At 43.0% G+C, this 22,030-nt stretch overlaps 2 protein-coding genes across 3 annotated transcripts; one reads left to right on the top strand and one right to left on the bottom strand.

Moving 5' to 3' along the window:
* Positions 1-621: 621 nt before the first annotated feature.
* Positions 622-7,681, bottom strand: LOC110487924 (trafficking protein particle complex subunit 3). Its single transcript, XM_021559842.2, has 5 exons — positions 7,521-7,681; positions 4,942-5,039; positions 4,090-4,189; positions 2,512-2,694; positions 622-1,850 (listed from the first exon to the last, which is right to left on the bottom strand). Exons 1-5 carry the CDS (start codon positions 7,560-7,562, stop codon positions 1,731-1,733), a joined length of 543 nt encoding a protein of 180 aa, XP_021415517.1. The 5' UTR covers positions 7,563-7,681; the 3' UTR covers positions 622-1,730.
* LOC110487923 (zinc finger protein OZF) lies at positions 7,676-20,743 on the top strand. Of its 2 annotated transcripts, XM_036971067.1 has the most exons (3): positions 7,676-7,992; positions 18,231-18,652; positions 19,523-20,743. In XM_036971067.1, the coding sequence occupies exons 1-3, from the start codon at positions 7,818-7,820 to the stop codon at positions 20,423-20,425; spliced, it is 1,500 nt and encodes a 499-aa protein (XP_036826962.1). In that variant the 5' UTR covers positions 7,676-7,817; the 3' UTR covers positions 20,426-20,743. The 2 variants fall into 2 exon arrangements, with proteins under 2 accessions (XP_036826962.1, XP_021415516.2); XM_021559841.2 differs by having other exon boundaries at positions 18,231-20,743.
* The last annotated feature ends 1,287 nt before the right edge of the window (positions 20,744-22,030 follow it).

Raw genomic sequence — 22,030 nt, 5'->3', positions numbered from 1 at the left:
ACTGATTATCTCAAATCATGGAACCGTGTGTGTGTGAGAGAGAGAGAAATGGCCAGCTCTGTGAGCTCAGCGGTGATTGACGAGGTGAGCGGTTGAGTTGGTGACTACCGGATGACATCAGTTCATTCACAGGTGTTACTGCCAGAATGGGCCTCTGGCTCAGGAACCAGAGACCTTTAACAACGTCTTGCCTTGCTAGCCCCTTCCAAACACCCTGCCCTCTCTCTCTCTCACACACACACACCTCTGTTCTTGGCACCCTGTTAAAAATGGCTGTTCCTAAAACATGGCTGTCAGACACACAGGCACATACTTCCACAGGTCCTGATTGCTTCTATGTAACCTGAACAAACCTCTAAGAGGCATTTGGTGTGTGTTATTGTTGCTTGACTGGACAAAGCTGCTCCAGAGGAACAATAGTCCCACAGTGCACTGGGGGTGTACCCGGCGACCAGCCACAGGGGAGGAGTCTGCGTGACACTTCATTACATTCGTGTGAGGAGACCTGCAACAGGTTAACGAGGCACACAGGCCCTACTATGTTACTCACGGACAAAAGTGTTTCACCACTTAGGGGCCAGCTGAAGCTGTGATTACTGCAGTGATACAGCACCCATTGGATATGTCATGATGACTTTATTAATAATGACATCAGCCTACTTCATTTACCACTGCCATACAGTGTGACAGTATCTAGCATGACAACAGATAAATCTTATACACATAGATATTAATAGAATCTTGACGATCTTTCATTTAAAAAAGGTGACAAGACAAAAGTGAATATATATATTTGTTTTTATCACCGCGTACAACACAATAGAGACCATCAACTTTGACTTTATGAACTTAACAGAATTACAAGTCAATCAAAAAACATTATGGAAATGAACATATGAGATGAAGTATCCAAGGAGTGTCTCATCAAAGGAGCAGAGATGAACGTTGAATGGTTGGGGGAGAAGGGGGGGTCAGAAGGTCAGGAGTCATAGTTCTGCAGAAGGGTGCATCCGTAGAGAACGATAGAGCCCTTTAGTGGCCAAAAAGGCAGTTTTAGCATGGGCAGCGTCATTGATTTATTCTACCATGCTTCCGCCATTTCAAAGTAGTCAACTGGCTGGGGATTCCTATGGGTTGTAGCCTCAATGGCGCCGTCACAGACACTATAATGGCAAAGATGAGTCCTCTACCCATCTCTGTGGGTACATCTCAAAAACCACCTCTCCTTTATTTGCACTACTATCGCTGGTAGTTATGAAGCATTTAAAAGTTAATTCCACTCCAAACTATCTTTTGGTATTGTTTTCATTAGTCCACTGTTGACATAGTCTCACAGTGTTTTGCATGTCAGCAGTCAACTTCTCAAGATATTGGGACCGTTAAGAAGCAGTGTCACCGGCCAAGTCATCCTGATGTAAAACGCATCATATATGGCAAAACGCATATAACTTCCACCTGTCAGACCTTTGTATTTAGACCAGTGCAGAGGAAGGAAAGGAGACATGGAGAGGAAGATGGATTTCAGACACGCCCAAGGACTTGATTTCTTGACTGTCGCTCTCTCTTTTCATTCAGTCTCTCAGTCAAGTGTTTATCATTATACATCTCTATCTCTCTCGCTCTCTCTCTCTCTCTCCGTTCCTCCTTGAGTGACATCAGATTGAGGATGGATGGAGAGCGGGAAGAGAAGAGTGGTGGAGGGTGGAACTTTCTCCCTCTCTCTGTTTCTCTCACTCATCTCCGGCCGGAAGGTTCTCCTCCATCCTCTTGATGAACTTCATGCGGATCTCTGTGACATTGTCTCCTCTCAGGGTGTCCTGAGCAAACTTCACATCCACTGCCATCTGTACCTGGAGGAGAGAGGAAGATATTATTCACAACAAGTGAACATAACATACACTGAGTGTACAAAACATTAAGAACACCTGCTCTTTCCAAGAATGACTGACCAGGTGAATCCAGGTGAAAGATATGTTCCCTTATTGATGTCACTTGTTAAATCCACTTCAATCAGTGTAGATGAAGGGGAGGAGGCAGGTTAAAGAAGGATGTTTAAGCCTCGAGACAAATGAGACATGACTTGTGTGTGTGACATTCAGAGGCTCCCCGGTTTGTGTCAAGAACTGCAATGCTGTTGGGTTTTTCAAGAATGGTCGAGCACCCACAGGACAACCAACAACTGTGGGAAGCATTTCAATCAACATGGGCCAGCATCCCTGTGGAACGCTTTGGACACCTTGTAGAGTCCATGACCCGACGAATTGAGGTTGTTCTGAGGACAACTCAATATTAAGAAGGTATTCCTACTGTTTGGTATACTCAGTGGAATTCACACAAATAGAATGCCCACACTACCGTGCCAACACCCTGTGTAGGCTCTGTTATTTTCTTTTCACATTGTCCTTTTCTAGCACGGTTCCAACAGAGATGCTGGATACGTATCCAGACCAGCACAGTACAGCTTGGTTAGGCTAGTGTGAAAAGGCCTAAAGAAGCACTATCTATCTTTACCATCTCCAGAGCTCCTCGGAGTACCCCACACAGCAGGTTGGAGTAGACCAGGGAGCTGTGGTTGTCAGGCAGCTCTACAAAGTCCACCAGGGGGTTACTCTCCAGGATGAGGGACAACTCATCCCCTGCTGGGCTCCAGTTGGTCACACTGGGGGTGATGCCCAGGTACATCTTAAACGCCACCTAGTGGACAACACATGCAATCATACAATGGTGTTAGTGTTACAATGATGTTAGTACTGCATTTACAAATGGAACAGAGACTATCGCTCTCATAAGAGTCATCACTGAATGCAGACACTGACATTGTCACATGTGTTGTACTGAGAGAGGACTAGGCCAGGGAGAGAGAGGACTAGGCCAGGGAGAGAGAGGACTAGGCCAGGGAGAGAGAGGACTAGGCCAGGGAGAGAGAGGACTAGGCCAGGGAGAGAGAGGACTAGGCCAGGGAGAGAGAGGACTAGGCCAGGGAGAGAGAGGACTAGGCCAGGGAGTGGACAATCTTTCTTTACCAGGGTCTCACAACAAGCGATCCAGTCGTTGACATCTGCCCTTGTGAATGTCTCTTTTAAAAACTGTATGATGGTAGTTCGGTTGTTAGTCAATGTCAAAGCTTGCTAGCGAGAGCTGCCCCGTCTTGCGGTTGAGTTGCTGAAATGTGCATAAACTGGGGACACATGCAACTCTGGTCTCTAAACGCTCTCGTCGCAGAGTGCTAAGTCGCCATGTGTCTCCTCCTTGAACATGACTGGTCGCTGGTAGCAAGGCGGCTGATTATCTCAGTCTAAATGGCAGTTGAGGCTACCAGTTCAATATCCAGCACAACATTCCATACTACTGCCTTCCCTATAACTGAACCTACAGTGAGAGGTTAGACCTGTGAAAGGACTTAGTAGCACTGTTAGAACAGAGTGCTGAGGGAGCCTGGATGTCAACCACCAGGTGAGACAAGTAGTGTTTGAGCTTGACGAGTCTACAGCGATTTAGTACTGGGCCTGATGCTCAGGAGTACAGCAGACTACTGTCGGACCACATAGACACAAGCACGAGTTTGTGTTTGTATGTGCGCATGGTCATTCCTTCAGTTTGAACTGGATGTACTTAGGCGAGGGGTTGTTTCACCCTGGGTGTAGGTTGACAATGCTGCCAGGACTATTGTATAACAAAGACAACAAGCAGTGAAGCACAAGAGCCCGCCCACACACACACACACAGGGGAAAGCGGCCAGTTGGCTTTGCGGTGGCATAGCTTAGATGCTTCCCTAGCTGAGTGAGTGCAGAAAAATGAAAAGCAGTAGAGAGGAGCTATGAAAGCTCAGAAACTACACAGACTACTGCAGGTTGGAGTTCAAATTCCAGTCGCTGACTCCCTCGCTCTCTAACTCACTGATTCACTCGTTCATAGTCAACCTCCTTCCCTCAGTCTTTTTCCCAGCTCTCTCTCTCTCTCTCTCTCTCCCCCCTGTCATTTTATCTTTCCCTGTCTGTTTCTTTCTTCATCTTTTCTTCCCCCTCGCCTCTCTTTTCTGGGAGGGTTCCATGGTCACGCTCTGATTGGCTCAGGGACGTTCCCGTTACCTTAGCGATGACATCGGCCGTTTCTCTGAAATCCTGACACCTCCCAATGCTGGATCGCGCCAAGAAGTCTTCGATGAGACGCACTCCGATATTATATCCCCTGGGAAAAAACAAGAGAGGGGAAAAAACTGTGTGTAAAGAACGGTGCCAAATACTCTACCGCTTTAGAGCAGAGATTCACACCTCCCTTAAAGATGTCTTACTTCACCACTTTAGAGCAGAGATTCACACCTCCCTTAAAGATGTCTTACTTCACCACTGTAGAGCAGAGATTCACACCTCCCTTAAAGATGTCTCACTTTACCACTATAGAGCAGAGATTCACACCACCCTTAAATATTTCAGACATGAACAATGGCTTAGTCAGACCTCAATGCTGAATTGAGCAAAGCTGAAAGAAAGAGGGAGAGAGCTATAGACAAACATCTGGACCCTATTAAGGAGTAAGATGAGATCGTCACCTGATTGAACCATATTTGGGACGTGCTACAGTAGGTGTATTAGTTAGGCAGAGCAGAAAACCTTTACAGACCCTTTCAGACCAACTCACACACTACATCATTGGTCTATTGGTTTCTAGGGTGAAGTTCAAGAGGGATGGAGAATTTGTCAGTGTGCTGCAGGTTAACGGGAAACTTCAGAGGCCCGAAAGCAGTAGCTCCACTTTATCCATTTGCAGAGAAAAGGATAAACTAAAAATGAAACGTTGAGGAGTGGCACATTTTACACGTTCACAACAAGCAGCACACTTCACACACACGTGGCTCAATTACTCTCCTTGTCTCCTTTCCTTGATCGACTATAAGTGAAAGGGCTAAGCAGAGATTGTTGAGAAGATGATAAGAGACTCACATCTTATCCAGCTGTTTGTTGACCTCCTCGTCGTTCTCATAGTCCTTACACAGCTGGGTTACCAGGGCTCCGTACGTCAGAGTGAACAGCTCCGAGTTCTACACAGAGAAACAGAAATTCCACAGTGTGCCATCACAGCCGCAAGATTTGTGACCTGTTGCCACAAGAAAAGGGCAACCAGTGAAAAACATACACCATTGTAAATACAACCCATATTTAAAAAGTTAGGACACACATTCAAGTTAGTTTGTTTTGTTTGAACCATTTTCTACATTGTAGAATAATAGTAAAGACATCAAAACTATGAAATAACATATTTATTTATTTTACCTTTATTTAACTAGGCAAGTCAGTTAAGAACAAACTCTTATTTTCAATGACGGCCTAGGAACAGTGGGTTAACTGCCATGTTCAGGGGCAGAACGACAGATTTTTACCTTGTCAGCTCGGGGAATCGATCTTGCAACCTTTCGGTTACTAGTCCAATGCCCTAACCATTAGGCTACCTGCCGCCCCAATGCAATCATGAAGTTTTTAAAAAAAAGTGTTTAACAATATTTGAGATTCTTCAAAGTAGCCACCCTTTGCCTTGATGACAGCTTGGCATTATCAGAAACCAGCTTCAGAAAGTAGTCAACGGGATGTTTTTCCAACAGTCTTCAAGGAGTTCCCACATATGCTGAGCACTTGTTGGCTGCTTTTCCTTCACTGTGGTCCAACTCATCCCAAACCATCTCAATTGGGTTGAGGTCAGGTGATTGTGGAGGCCAGGTCATCTGATGCATCACTTTCCTTCTTGCTCAAATAGCCCTTACACAGCCTGGATGTGTGTTGGATCATTGTCCTGTTGAAAAACAAATGATAGTCCCCACTATGCGCAAACAAGATGGGATGGCTTATCGGTGCAGAATGCTGTGGTAGCCATGCTGGTTAAGTGTGCCTTGGATTCTAAATAAATCACTGACAGTGTCACCAGAAAAGCACCATCACACCACCACCTCCATAGTTCACGGTGGGAATTACACATGCGGGAGATAAACCGTTCACCTACTCCACGTCTCACAAAGACATGGTGGTTGGAACCAAAACTCTCACATCTGGACTCATGAAATTTCAAAGGCTGGTAACTCTAATGAACTTATCCTCTGCAGCAGAGGTAACTCTGGGTCTTCCTTTCCTGTGGTGGTCCTCATGAGAGACAGTTTCATCATAGCACTTGATGGTTTTTGCGACTGCACTTGAAGAAAAAGTTATTGAAATGTTCCTTATTGACTGACCTTCATGTCTTAAAGTAATGATGGACTGTTGCTTATTTGAGCTGTTCTTGCCATAATATGGACTTGGTCTTTTACCAAATAGAGCTATCTTCTATATACCACCCTTACCATGTCACAACACAACTGATTGGCTCAAACGCATTAAGAAGGAAAGAAATTACACAAATTAACAAGGCACACTTGTTAATATAAATGCATTCCAGGTGACTACCTCATGAAGCTGGTTGAGAGAATGCCAAGAGTGTGCAAAGTTGTCATCAAGGCAAAGGGTGGCTACTTATAAACATAATATATATATTTAGATTTGTTTAACACTTTTTTGGTTACTACGTTATTTCATATGTGTTATTCCATAGTTGATGTTTTCACTATTATTCTACAATGTAGAAAACAGTAAAAATAAAGAAAAAAACATGGAATGAGTAGGTGTGTCCTAACTTGACTGGTACAGTAGTTACAAAACTGTATATAGACATTTTAAATGTTATTTTGGAACTGAGTGTAATGTTTACTGTTCATGTTTTATTGTTAATTTCACTTTTGTGTATTATCTATTTCACTTGCTTTGGCAATGTAAACATGTTTCCCATCCCAATAAAGTCATTATAATGAAATTGAATAGAGTAGGAGAAAACTTAGTTGCCAGCACCCCCTGGTGTAAAAACGTCAAAACTACAGACATCTTTAATTGATTCAAAGACAGTGAATGAGTTCTTATATTGTAGATAAGTCATTTTCACAAATTAATTCGGCCTTACTAAAGTACGTAGCGTAGACTTGGGTCGGGTACATGGGTCAGCTACCTACGATGAAGAACCAATATCATCGGGGCAAATTTTGATATGCCAATTGCCATCCATGCCAGGCTCATCCATGTCAGGCTGACAGCTCATGTTTAACAAATGCGAAAGGTAACTATGCCCGAATAAAACAATTATAAACACTTACTGGCATTTTAGTAACTAGTTAGCTGCAAACAAGTTGCAGTGACTTAGTGAGTGTGCAATGGTGCTAGCTGGCGAATTAAATGCTAGTTACAATAACTAGCTAGCCAGACTAGCTTCCTGTATTTGTCATTCATTAAATGATCACTGAATATCTTTATTTGCACTACAGTTAAGATGATGCGTCGGTAATACTTAATCAAAACACGCATTGTTATATCAACACATTAAGCTGTTTTGGCGGTTAATAAAAGGCAGTTTGTCGTCTAAATTAGCTACCGTTAGTTTAACTTAATACTGTAGCTAGCTAGCATTAATTGAGTATGCTAAGTAGCATTAGCAGAACGCGACTCCTTACCATCTTCTTGCCGTCTGTGGTTCGGTTGGATTGCCTTGACATAGTGTATTGGGTTACAGGCTTGTACAGATGATTGAGTAGTTATCCTTTATTTATTCGTTTCTTTGAGAGCGGTCCCTGTGATCTATTTTCTGTCTCAGCTGTCAAACACCCAACTTCCTGAAAAACAGGAACCGGAATCAGCGGAGGATTGTGGGAAATAGCAGCACCATCATCTGGAATACATTTTCTTCCTCTGGCGCAAACAAATATAGCTGACAAAAACACAAAGAAACCTCGACTTTCATACCTCTCAAAATGTCAAAACTGGCGTTGTTCAATGTGTATATTACTGAACGGCTAACAGCGGCGGCTGTAGAGATAGCTGGAGTAGTAGAGAGAACAGTAACTGAGTACCAGGAGGAAATCTCTCGTTCAAAGGAGGAGAACGAACGTCTTCGACGTCTGCTGGATTTCAAACCGCACAGAACAGGTTTGTGTTGATTTAACGGTAAATCGATCGAATCAAGTACAGATAGTTAATTATGTAAATACCCACTACTTGCTCTGTTCAACTTGAATCAGCAGTATTTGGGGATTTATTTATCAAACAGTAACTAACTAGCTAGGTAAACATCTTGTAAACAAAACATGAGCTAATGTTATTGCATGAGTTTCATAGGACTGGCGTCCTATAACACAGCGGGTCCCAAACTAGGGGTCGCGACCCCAAGTTGAATTCCACTATATATATATATATATATATCTCAGTAAAAAAAAAAACAATGGTCCTTTTTCAGGACCCTGTCTTTCAAATATAATTTGTAAAAATCCAAATAACTTCACAGATCTTCATTGTAAAGGGTTTAAACACTGTTTCCCATGCTTGTTCAATGAACCATAAACAATTATGAACATGCACCTGTGGAACGGTCGTTAAGACCCTAACAGCTTACAGACAGTAGGCAATTATGGTGACAGTTATAAAAACTTCAGACACAACAGAGGCCTTTCTACTGACTGAAAAACACCAAAAGAAAGATGCCCAGGGTCCCTGCTCATCTGTGTGAACGTGCCTTAGGCAGGCTGCAAGGAGGCATGAGGACTGCAGATGTGGCCAGGGCAATACATTTCAATGTCCGTACTGCGAGACGCCTAAGACAGCACTACAGGGAGACAAGACGGACAGCTGATCGTCCTCACAGTGGCAGACCACGTGTAACAACAACTGCACAGGATCAGTACATCCGAACATCACACCTGCAGGACAGGTACAGGATGGCAACAACAACTGCCCGAGTTACACCAGGAACGTACAATCCCTCCATCAGTGCTCAGACTGTCCGCAATAGACTGAGGCTGGACTGAGGGATTGTAGGCCTGTTGTAAGGCAGGTCCTCACCAGACATCACCGGCAACAGCGTCGCCTATGTGCACAAACCCACCGTGACTGGACCAGACAGGACAGGCAAAAAGTGCTCTTCACTGACAAGTCACGGTTTTGTCTCACTAGGGGTGATGGTCGGATTCGCGTTTATTGTTGAAGGAATGAGCGTTACACCGAGGCCTGTACTCGGGAGCGATTTGGAGGTCGGGGGTCCGAAATAGTCTGGGGCGGTGTGTCACAGCATCATCGAACTGAGCTTGTTGTCATTGCAGGCAACCTCAACGCTGTGTGTTACAGGGAAGACATCCTCCTCCCTCATGTGGTACCCTTCCTGCAGGCTCATCCTGACATGACCCTCCAGCATGACAATGCCACCAGCCATACTGCTTAATTTCCTGCAAGACAGGAATGTCATTGTTCTGCCACGGCCTGCAACGAGCACAGATCACATCTGGGACTTATTGGATCGGAGGGTGAGGGCTAGGGCCACTCCCCCCAGAAATGTCCGGGAACTGGCAGGTGCCTTGGTGGAAGAGTGGGGTAACATCTCACAGCAAGAACTGGCAAATCTGGTGCAGTCCATGAGGAGGAGATGCACTGCAGTACTTAATGCAGCTGGTGGCCACACCAGATACTGACTGTTACTTTTGATCTTGAGAGGACGTTTCTCTCTCTCTCATATATATATCTATATATTGTAAGATCATCTTTGTCACTCAATCATTGTAATGTGGCTGACCTTAAATCTAAATGATAATTATTAAAACCTATTCAAATTCAACCAGAGAGCGTCCTTAAATCTAAATGATAATTATTAAAACCTATTCAAATTCAACCAGAGAGCGTCCTTAAATCTAAATGATAATTATTAAAACCTATTCAAATTCAACCAGAGAGCGTCCTTAAATCTAAATGATAATTATTAAAACCTATTCAAATTCAACCAGAGAGCGTCCTTAAATCTAAATGATAATTATTAAAACCTATTCAAATTCAACCAGAGAGCGTCCTTAAATCTAAATGATAATTATTAAAACCTATTCAAATTCAACCAGAGAGCGTCCTTAAATCTAAATGATAATTATTAAAACCTATTCAAATTCAACCAGAGAGCGTCCTTAAATCTAAATGATAATTATTAAAACCTATTCAAATTCAACCAGAGAGCGTCCTTAAATCTAAATGATAATTATTAAAACCTATTCAAATTCAACCAGAGAGCGTCCTTAAATCTAAATGATAATTATTAAAACCTATTCAAATTCAACCAGAGAGCGCCCTTAAATCGTGGGAAAAGGCTATACTTGACCGTTGCACTTGAATCATTTCCATGGTGAATGGCTAAGCCTGCTATGCTATGAAACCACACACTATCGCAGAGACTTTGATGTTACCGGCCACAATTGATATGGTGAAAACAATGTGTGGGGAGGCAGAGGCACAAAAACTCACAATACCTTTGTCAGATAACACTATGAAACTAAGAATTGATGCTATAGCTATCAGGCAAGAGGAAACTCTGACTGAATTACTCAAATGCTCTCCAAATTGATGTAAGCTGTGAGGGCCGAGATGCATTGTCTTTGGTTCGCTTCATGTCGGGGATGCTATTTATGAGGACATATTCTTCTGTATCACGATTCCTGAGCATGAAACCGCACAGGGGATGTTAAGTGTGCTGCATGTGGCTTTCTTTTTCCCATGCAGTTAAGTCGAAACCACGCCCCGTTATTCAGAGGGGCATTCTTCTACGCTCTCATTGGCTAGTTAGCGTTGTCAGACACACAGGCAGTCAGCGCAGAGACAGTGACCTTCCAAAGTATTGATGGAAAGTGTAATTGAACAATTTGCTGCCTACCATAATGCAGGCCTATGATTATCATGTTTGGTAACATTTGCCTGTGTATTTATTTTCAATGAAAAAAAAGTTTGAATGAGTTGTACAAATGTCTCAGAGAAGCTGAATTCCCTCAATTGAAGGTCAGCTAAGTTAACCTAGGGTACTAGCTTGGTATTTGAAGTTATATTATCATTAGTAGTTTATTATTAGGTAAAAGCACATGCTTATTATTAATAATTTCTCAAATATTTTAGCTAATCATTCATACGAATACACTATGCTACAGCCATTGAATCTGTCTTTGAGCGTTAAGGGACGTTAATGGCTAGGTCGGTGTTATTATATTTTTCAATCTTGAAATACAAGGGATAATGTTAGTCATCAGTGACTAAAATTTCGCTCTCCGTGATATTCACTTCCGGACTTGGAGAGCGCTCAAAGCATTGTAGAACACCCCTCTGAATGGTTAGCTCTTTAAACAGGTCGACATTCACAAAGCTGCAGGGCCAGACGGATTACCAGGACGTGTACTCAAAGCATGAGTGGACCAGCTGGCAAGTGTCTTCACTGACATTTTCAAACTCTCCCTGACTGAGCCTGTAATACCTACATGTTTCAAACAGACCACAATAGTCCCTGGTGGTAAGAGAAGGCAACAACACGTCTGCCTCGCTGATCCTTAACACTGGGGCCCCTCGAGGGTGTGTACTTAGTCCCCTCCTGTATTTCCTGTTCACCCACGACTGCGTGGCCAAACACGACTCCAACACCATCATTAAGTTTGCTGACGACACGACAGTGGTAGGCCTGTTCACCGACAAAGATGAGGAGGTCAGAGAACTGGCAGTGTGGTGCCAGGACAACAACCTCTCCCTCAATGTGAGCAAGACAAAGGAGCTGATCGTGGACTGCAGGAAAAGATGGGCCGAACAGGCCCCCATTAACATCGACGGGGCTGTAGTGAAGCAGGTTGAGAGCTTCAAGTTCCTTGGTGTCCACATCACCAACAAACTATCATGGTCCAAACATACCAAGACAGTCGTAAAAAGGGTACGACAAGACCTTTTCCCCCTCAGGAGACTGAAAAGATTTGGCATGGGTCCCCAGATCCTCAAAGTTCTACAGCTGCACCATTGAGAGCATCCTGACAGGTTGCATCCCCGCCTGGTATGGCATCTGACCATAAGGCGTCACAGAGGGTAGTGTGAATGGCCCAGTACATCACTGGGGTCAAGCTTCCTGCCATCCAGGACCTATACAATAGGTAATGTCAAATGAAAGCCCATACAATTGTCAGAGACTCCAGTCACCCAAGTTGTAGACTTGTTTTTCTCTTCTACCGGAGCGCCACGTCTAGGACCAAAAGACTCCTCAACAGCTCCTACCCCGAAGCCATATGACAATTTACATTGACCCCCCCCCCTCCTTTTTGTACACTGCTGCTACTCGCTGTTTATTATCTATGCATAGTCACTTTTGCATGGCTATATTGAGGAAAAACACATTCCATGGCATCAAATGGGAGGTTTTGGCACAGATGGAGCTCCATCTATCTCAGGTCTCCCTCTGCCAAATAGACTCATTGTATGATACACCCACTGAGCTATAATGGATACACTGAGAGCAACTGGCGGCAAAAGAGCTGAGCGCAGAACTCAGAGATATTTATTTTATTTAACTAGGCAAGTCGGTTAAGAACCAATTCTTATTTACACTTGACGGCCTACCAAAAGGCAAGGCCTCCTGCTGGGATTAAAAATAAATCAAATAAAAATATAGGACAAAACACACATCACGTCAAGAGAGACCACCCTACATAAAGAGAGACCTAAGACAACATCGCATGGTAGCAACACAACATGGTAGCAGCACAAAACAGGGTACAAACATTATTGGGCACAGACAACAGCACAAAGGGCAAGTAGGTAGAGACAACTATACATCACACAAAACAGCCACAACTGTCAGTAAGAGAGTCTTTGAATGAAGATGGAGATACAACTGTCCTCTTTTTGAGTGTTTGTTGCAGCTCGTTCCAGTTGCTAGCTGCAGCGAACTGAAAAAAGGAACGACCCAGGGATGTGTGTGCTTTGGGGACCTTTAAGAGAATGTGACTGGCAGAACGGGTGTTGAATGTGGAGTATGAGGGCTGCTGTAGATATCTCAGATAGGGGGGAGTGAGGCCTAAGAGGGTTTTATAAATAAGCATCAACCAGTGGGTCTTGCGACAGGTATACAGAGATGACCAGTTTACAGAGGAGTATTGAGTGCAGTGATGTGTCCTATAAGGAGCATTGGTGGTAAATCTGATGGCCGAATGGTTAAGAACATCTAGCCGCTCGAGAGCACCCTTACTTGCCGATCTATAAATTACATCTCCGTAATCTAGCATGGGTAGGATGGTCATCTGAATCAGGGTTAGTTTGGCAGCTGGGGTGAAAGAGGAGCGATTACGATATAGGAAACCAAGTCTAGATTTAACTTCAGCCTGCAGCTTTGATATGTGCTGAGAAAAGGACAGTGTACCGTCTAGCCATTATTCTTACCAAACCACATGATCTTTGTTTTTTGGAGATGTTCAGAACAAGGTTAAGGGCAGAGACAGCTTGTTGGACACTAAGAAAGCTTTGTTGTAGAGCGTGTAACACAAAATCCGAGGAGGAGCCAGCTGAGAATAAGCCTGTATCATCTGCATATAAATGGATGAGAGAGCTTCCTACTGCCTAAGCTATGTTGTTTATGTAAATTGAGAAGAGCTTGGGGCCAAGGTTCGAGCACAAGAAGGGAATGGTCTACCGTATCAAAAGCTTTGGCCATGTCAATAAAAATAGCAGCACAACATTGCTTAGAATCAAGGGCAATGTTGACATCATTGAGGACCTTTAAGATATGCAGCAGGTAACTTTGATCGTAAACTATACTGTACACACCTGTTTACAAAACTATGTGGAGATACGGGATCCGAGCATGACACTGTTCTATTTCACATCGAGGCTTGGAGGTTATCGATGGGTCGTGTTGGAAAGAGTTTTCAAATTGAGAGAGAAACTGTGGTCATTTGCAATGGATGTAAAAAAAAACAGACTTTATTGAAAATAAAATGTCTTCTTGTCTCAGTAGCGAGTTTTCATGGATGCCAAGGGAAGTCAGGCTTCCCTAAAAATAAAATAAACATATCTTTCGTCTCTGTATTTTAATATATAATTTGAAGAGGCTGAATATATCTCACAGGAGAAAGCATCCGTGAGCGAGCGAAACCGCAACCTCTGTCTCTCTATGTGTAGGCCATCTATCTGATGCTGTCTGGTCCAAACGAGTATGACTTTGTTGCCGTCAGTAGCATTGAATGCAAGGGAAGCCTGTGAGCGTTTGACCTCTCTTGATTAAAAAAAAATTATAAAAAATTGCCCAATCAGCGTTGAGCTCAACTGTGAATGGTACTGGCACACCAACCACAACAACAAATATCTTCAAGGGAAGCCAGCTTGGATTTTGGCATCACTCCTATCAAATCGCCTTGAGCATATGTCGTTGACGGAAACAACTTGAATTGTTGCATTTCGTTGTGTTGTTGTCCTCTGGTGGCTAGCTAGCTAACATTGTCCCTTTCCTAAATTAGCAATGGATGGAGATAGGGATTTGGACTTGTGGTGTTACTTAATTCTCCGTACTGGCCAATGATTATAACGGAGATCCTTATCCAACCATTAATTCATACATTGTTGTGCCCCTGGCCTGAGCGAATATGTATGTAGCTAGATGTAGTGGAAGTTAAATATAAATAAATAGAGCAAACAAACAGCGCAATTATCACAACACATATGTTGTAATGTGGCTTTAAGGGGAGCTTCGCACCGCTACTGCCTTGTCTATGTAACAGACATATGTGACAGGACGAATCGAGCCCGTCGATGGAGAAACATTTGAAATGGTGAAGAGGTGACTCCAGGATGCTGGCCTTCTAGGTAGAGTTTCAAAGAAAAAGCCATATCTCAGACTGGCCAATAAAAATAAAAGATTAAGATGGGCAAAAGAACACAGGCACTGGACAGAGGAACTCGTCACTGTTGACGTTGAGACTGGTGTTTTGCGGGTACTATTTAATGAAGCTGCCAGTTGAGGACTTGCGAGGCATCTGTTTCTCAAACTAGACACACTAATGTACTTGTCCTCTTGCTCAGTTGTGCACCGGGGCCTCCCACTCCTCTTTCTATTCTGGTGTAGAGCCAGTTTGTGCTGTTCTGTGAAGGGAGTAGTACACGGCGTTGTATGAGATCTTCAGTTTCTTGGCAAGTTCTCACATGGAATAGCCTTCATTTTTCAGAACAAGAATAGACTGACGAGTTTCAGAAGAAAGTTCTTTGTTTCTGGCCATTCTGAGCCTGTAATTGAACCCACAAATGCTGATGCTCCAGTCTAAACGAGGCCAGTTTTATTGCTACTTTAATCAGAACAACAGTTTTCAGCTGTGCTAACATAATTGCAAAAGGGTTTTCTAATGATCAATTAGCCTTTTAAAATCATCAACTTGGATTAGCTAACACAACGTGCCATTGGAACACAGGAGTGATGGTTGCTGATAATGGGCCTCTGTAGATATTCCCAAAAACAAATCTTCCATTTCCAGCTACAATAGTAATTTACAACACTAACAATGTCTACACTGTATTTCTGATCAATTTGATGTTATTTTAATGGACAAATTTGCTTTCCTTTCAAAAACAAGGACATTTCTAGGTGACCCCAAACTTTTGAACTGTAGTGTGTGTGTGTGTGTGTGTGTGTGTGTATATATTAGTTGACATTGGGACCGCCAAACCGGTCATGCTGGAGGATGTTGCAAGCAGCAGAACGTTCTACACGGCGTCTCCAGACTGTCACGTCTGTCACATGTGCTCAGTGTGAACCTGCTTTCATCTGTGAAGAGCACAGGGCGCCAGTGGCGAATTTGCCAATCTTGGTGTTCTCTGGCAAATGAAAAACGTCCTGCACGGTGTTGGGCTGTAAGCACAACCCCCACCTGTGGACGTCGGGCCCGCATACCACCCTCATGGAGTCTGTTTCTGACCGTTTGAGCAGACACATGCACATTTGTGGCCTGCTGGAGGTCATTTTGCAGGGCTCTGGCAGTGCTCCTCCTGCTCCTCCTTGCACAAATGCGGCGGTAGCGGTCCTGCTGCTGGGTTGTTGCCCTCCTACGGCCTCCTCCGCGTCTCCTGATGTACTGGCCTGTCTCCTGGTAGCGCCTCCATGCTCTGGACACTACGCTGACAGACACAGCAAACCTTCTTGCCACAGCTCGCATTGATGTCCCTTCCTGGATGAGCTGCACTACCTGAGCCACTTGTGTGGGTTGTAGACTCCGTCTCATGCTACCACTAGAGTGAAAGCACCGCCAGCATTCAAAAGTGACCAAAACATCAGCCAGGAAGCATAGGAACTGAGAAGTGGTCTGTGGTCACCACCTGCAGAACCACTCCTTTATTGGGGGTGTCTTGCTAATTGCCTATAATTTCCACCTGTTGTCTATTCCATTTGCCCAACAGCATGTGAAATTTATTGTCAATCAGTGTTGCTTCCTAAGTGGACAGTTTGATTTCACAGAAGTGTGATTGACTTGGAGTTACATTGTGTTGTTTAAGTGTTCCCTTTATTTTTTTGAGCAGTGTGTGTGTATATATATATATATATATATATTATATATATTATAAGTCCCCCCTTATCTCAGCTCGCTGGTCACCATAGCATCTCCCACCTGTAGCACACGCTCCAGCAGGTATATCTCTCTAGTCACCCCCAAAACCAATTCTTTCTTTGGCCGCCTCTCTTTCCAGTTCTCTGCTGCCAATGACTGGAACGAACTACAAAAATCTCTGAAACTGGAAACACTTATCTCCCTCACTAGCTTTAAGCACCAACTGTCAGAGCAGCTCACAGATTACTGCACCTGTACATAGCCCACATATAATTTAGCCCTATCAACTACCTCTTTCCCAACTGTATTTAATTTATTTATTTATTTTGCTCCTTTGCACCCCATTATTTTTATTTCTACTTTGCACATTCTTCCATTGCAAAACTACCATTCCAGTGTTTTACTTGCTATATTGTATTTACCTTGCTACCAAGGCCTTTTTTGCCTTTACCTCCCTTCTCACCTCATTTGCTCACATTGTATATAGACTTGTTTATACTTTATTATTGACTGTATGTTTGTTTTACTCCATGTGTAACTCTGTGTTGTTGTATCTGTTGAACTGCTTTGCTTTATCTTGGCCAGGTCGCAATTGTAAATGAGAACTTGTTCTCAACTTGCCTACCTGGTTAAATAAAGGTAAAATAAAAAATATATATATATATATATATATATATATATATATATATATATATATATATATATATATATATATATATATATATATATATATATATATATATATATATTTTTATATATATATATATATATTTTTATATATATATATATATATTTTTATATATATATATATATATTTTTATATATATATATATTTTTATATATATATATATTTTTATATATATATATATATACACACACACACACATTATTTATAGATATAGATATTACTCCAAACGTCAACAGTGAAGAGGCGACTCCGGGATGCTGGCCTTCAGATCTATACTGAACTATACTGTACCTTACTCTGCTCTACTCTGCTGTGCTGCACTGGGGTGTCCAAACTTGTGAAACATGAGAATGACATTCATATCCATAATTATGCATTTATGTGTAGTACAGATCAGGGACTCATGATGTAATTCTGTTACCGTAATGAACTTTTAAATCAATAGTTTTTGTTTGACATTTTTAAGGTGAAAAAACTCTAAGCGTAATTCTGATGCCATGAAATTCCCCATATGTTGGTTGAATGCACTGACCGTCAATCACTCTGCATAAGAGCGTCCGCTGAATGACACCTATTTGAATGTAAAAACAAACACTTGCAACGCATGCTGGGTATTATTCTAATGAGCTCTGCCCCCAAACAAGTACAAATTTGGTCGGACCAGACCAAATCGGAGCAAATCATAGACATCTAGGCTATGTTTCACAAATTTGAACAGCACAGTACGGTACGGCAAAGTTCAGTACAGTACAGCAGAGTAATTCAGTAGAGTACACTACATTGTACTGTGCTGTACTGTACTATACTTTACTGTATTTTACTGTGCTGTCCAAACTTGTGAAACATAGATGACTATGATTGGTTCGGACGTCCGTGGATGTTGCAATCAAGGCCAATCTGGACAGCACCAAAGAAAGACGTTGCTATCATGTTGAATAATGCAAGGGAGAGAGACATTCTGACATCAAAGTTACCTGTCAAGGTCAAGTCTTGAGTCCGAGGAAAGTCAGAGTCCTGGACTCGGGTACTACCACACTGGATAGACATATGTTATTTTACATTTAAAAAAAGTTCAATTATGTATTGATCTCTTAATTATCCCTTTCCTCCCCTTTTTCTAGACCCCCAGCAGCTTACTCTCCCAGTCTCTGAAGAAGAGGTTCCCCCTGAGCGGCAGTGCTGTGAGCAGAAGTGGAGCCCCAGTCTGGAGAAGGACCCAGAGCCCACACAGATTAAAGATGAACAAGAGGAAATCAGGACCAATCAGGAGGAAGAGCAGCTTGAAGGGCTGGAGTCTGATACCAAAGACTCCATATTCACCGTCTGTGAGGAAAGTGACTGTGATCCGATGGATTTCTCGAGCCAAATTTCCGAGAGCAGAGAGGGGGATGTGTTATGTGTCCGCATTCCTCAAGAGATCAAAACCGAGCCTGATGGAGAGCTCTACACGGTATCAGAAGCAACCAGTGCCTCACACTCCCTCTCAGAAGGATATCCAGGCTGTTCGGCAGCTCACAGTGAAAACAGTGGAAGTGGCAATGAGGTGGAGAGTGACGGACTACCGTCAGGATCAAAGGCACTGAAATCACCCAGAAAACAAGCAAAGAAAAGACTAAGCTCCCATACCTCTGCTGGAAGCGGGGTGACCACAAATGCTGCTCCTCCTTATTGTTGCAAGCTGTGTGGAAGTACATTTGTGTACATTGGTCCTTTAGTTAATCATGTGAAAAATGTGCACACAAAGCTTACTGCAGAATACCGTTGTGGTGTGTGTGAAGAAGTCTTTGAGTCCATAGCAAGTCTGACAGAGCACCTGCAAACCCACATTAAAGCAACACGCACTTGTAATGTTTGTGGCAAATGCTTCCCTAGTGATTCTAGTATGAGAACACACATGGTAACGCACACAGGAGAGAAACAGTATCAATGCAAAGAATGTGGAAAATGTTTCAAAAATAAGGGCTATATGCACTTGCATATGAGGCGTCACACAGGGGAGACACCATTTTGGTGCAAAGATTGTGGCGAAAGTTTCACTTGTAAGGGATACTTGAAAACGCATATGAAGTTCCACACAAGTGAGGACCCAGAGCCCACACTGATTAAAGATAAACCACAGGAACTTGGGACCAGACGGGAGGAAGAGCAGCTTGAAGGGCTGGAGTCTGATACCAAAGACTCCATATTCACCGTCTGTGAGGAAAGTGACTGTGATCCGATGGATTTCTCGAGCCAAATTTCCGAGAGCAGAGAGGGGGATGTGTTATGTGTCCGCATTCCTCAAGAGATCAAAACCGAGCCTGATGGAGAGCTCTACACGGTATCAGAAGCAACCAGTGCCTCACGCGCCCTCTCAGAAGGATATCCAGGCTGTTCGGCAGCTCACAGTGAAAACAGTGGAAGTGGCAATGAGGTGGAGAGCGAGGGACTACCGTCAGGATCAAAGGCACTGAAATCACCCAGAAAATGGGCAAGCACCCATAACCGTGCTAGAGGCAAGGTGACCACAAATGCTTCTCCTTATTGTTGCAAGTTGTGTGGAAGTACATTTGTGTACATTGGTCCTTTAGTTAATCATGTGAAAAATGTGCACACAAAACATACGAAAATGTGTGGTGTGTGTGAGGAGGTATTCGAGTCCATAGCAAGTCTGACAGAGCACCTCCAATCCCACATTAAAGCAACACGCACTTGTAATGTTTGTGGCAAATGCTTCCCCAGTGATGCTAATCTGAGAACACACATGGTGTCTCACACAGGAGAGAAACTATATCAATGTAAGGAATGTGGGAAAAGTTTCAAAACTAAGGCATATATGAAATTGCATATGAGACTTCACACGGGGGAGAAACCATTTCAGTGCAAAGAATGTGGAGAAAGTTTCACTTGTAATGGATACTTGAGAGCACATATGAAGTTCCACACAGGAGAGAAATCATATCGGTGTAAGGACTGTGGGCAAGACTTCGACCAGAAGGAACAACTGGAAACGCACATGTGGACTCACCAAGGTCAGAAACCACATGGTTGCAAACAGTGTCCGAAAAGCTTCAAGCGCAAGGAAGAACTGACCAGACACACAGCGGTTCACACGGGAGAGAGACCTTTCAAGTGCACTGTGTGTGGACATTGCTTTGCCACCCCAGGCAACCTGACACAACACCTGACCACTCACTCCGGAGAGAAACCGTATCACTGCAAACTGTGCAACAGATGTTTTAGAAACAATCCACTACTTAAAAGTCACCTGAGGAACCGTCACAAATGTTATGACCGTGCCATATTGGCAGAAGATGACTTAAGTTCCTCCGTGTGATGTGGGAGTGCCCTGTAGTTAAATGCTTCTAGGACAAAGTTACAACATTGATGTTGGCTCTTACATGAATGTCACCTCACTGTCTCCCATTTTAACCAGTAGATACAGATACTATTAGGAGTTTTAACATCAGAATTATCGACAGTGAGAATGAATGGTGCTGGTCAAGGAACAACTGAGACCTGGGCAAATATACATGACTCTGTAAAGAATAATCTCAGCTAAAGCCCAACACATAGATACATACATACATACATACATACATACATACATACATACATACATACATACAGTGCCTTGCGAAAGTATTAGCCCCCCTTGAACTTTGCGACCTTTTGCCACATTTCAGGCTTCAAACATAAAGATATAAAACTGTATTTTTTTTGTGAAGAATCAACAACAAGTGGGACCCAATCATGAAGTGGAATGACATTTATTGGATATTTCAAACTTTTTTAACAAATCAAAAACTGAAAAATGGGGCGTGCAAAATTATTCAGCCCCTTTACTTTCAGTGCAGCAAACTCTCTCCAGAAGTTCAGTGAGGATCTCTGAATGATCCAATGTTGACCTAAATGACTAATGATGATAAATACAATCCACCTGTGTGTAATCAAGTCTCCGTATAAATGCACCTGCACTGTGATAGTCTCAGAGGTCCGTTAAAAGCGCAGAGAGCATCATGAAGAACAAGGAATACACCAGGCAGGTCCGAGATACTGTTGTGAAGAAGTTTAAAGCCGGATTTGGATACAAAAAGATTTCCCAAGCTTTAAACATCCCAAGGAGCACTGTGCAAGCGATAATATTGAAATGGAAGGAGTATCAGACCACTGCAAATCTACCAAGACCTGGCTGTCCTTCTAAACTTTCAGCTCATACAAGGAGAAGACTGATCAGAGATGCAGCCAAGAGGCCCATGATCACTCTGGATGAACTGCAGAGATCTACAGCTGAGGTGGGAGACTCTGTCCATAGGACAACAATCAAGTATATTGCACAAATCTGGCCTTTATGGAAGAGTGGCAAGAAGAAAGCCATTTCTTAAAGATATCCATAAAAAGTGTTGTTTAAAGTTTGCCACAAGCCACCTGGGAGACACACCAAACATGTGGAAGAAAGTGCTCTGGTCAGATGAAACCAAAATTGAACTTTTTGACAACAATGCAAAACGTTATGTTTGGTGTAAAAGCAACACAGCTGAACACATCATCCCCACTGTCAAACATGGTGGTGGCAGCATCATGGTTTGGGCCTGCTTTTCTTCAGCAGGGACAGGGAAGATGGTTAACATTGATGGGAAGATGGATGGAGCCAAATACAGGACCATTCTGGAAGAAAACCTGATGGAGTCTGCAAAAGACCTGAGACTGGGACGGAGATTTGTCTTCCAACAAGACAATGATCCAAAACATAAAGCAAAATCTACAATGGAATGGTTCAAAAATAAACATATCCAGGTGTTAGAATGGCCAAGTCAAAGTCCAGACCTGAATCCAATCGAGAATCTGTGGAAAGAACTGAAAACTGCTGTTCACAAATGCTCTCCATCCAACCTCACTGAGCTCGAGCTGTTTTGCAAGGAGGAATGGGAAAAAATGTCAG

Source organism: Oncorhynchus mykiss, chromosome 32 (assembly GCF_013265735.2).
Source record: "Oncorhynchus mykiss isolate Arlee chromosome 32, USDA_OmykA_1.1, whole genome shotgun sequence".
NCBI lineage: Eukaryota > Metazoa > Chordata > Actinopteri > Salmoniformes > Salmonidae > Oncorhynchus > Oncorhynchus mykiss.
The sequence above is the reverse complement of the archived record's forward strand: the minus strand, read 5'-3'. Positions and strand labels throughout refer to the sequence as shown.

What these genes read in the sequence shown, in the direction of transcription:
- LOC110487924 (XM_021559842.2), bottom strand. Translation starts at nt 7,562, where the DNA reads ATGTCAAGGCAATCCAACCGAACCACAGACGGCAAGAAGATG. An exon ending in CCACAGACGGCAAGAAGATG is followed by an intron (nt 5,040 to 7,520) that starts GTAAGGAGTCGC and finishes TTCTCTGTGTAG; the next exon opens with AACTCGGAGCTGTTCACTCT. An exon ending in TCCGAGGAGCTCTGGAGATG is followed by an intron (nt 1,851 to 2,511) that starts GTAAAGATAGAT and finishes TCTCTCCTCCAG; the next exon opens with GTACAGATGGCAGTGGATGT.
- LOC110487923 (XM_021559841.2), top strand. Translation starts at nt 7,818, where the DNA reads ATGTCAAAACTGGCGTTGTTCAATGTGTATATTACTGAACGGCTAACA. An exon ending in TTTCAAACCGCACAGAACAG is followed by an intron (nt 7,993 to 18,230) that starts GTTTGTGTTGAT and finishes CCCTTTTTCTAG; the next exon opens with ACCCCCAGCAGCTTACTCTC.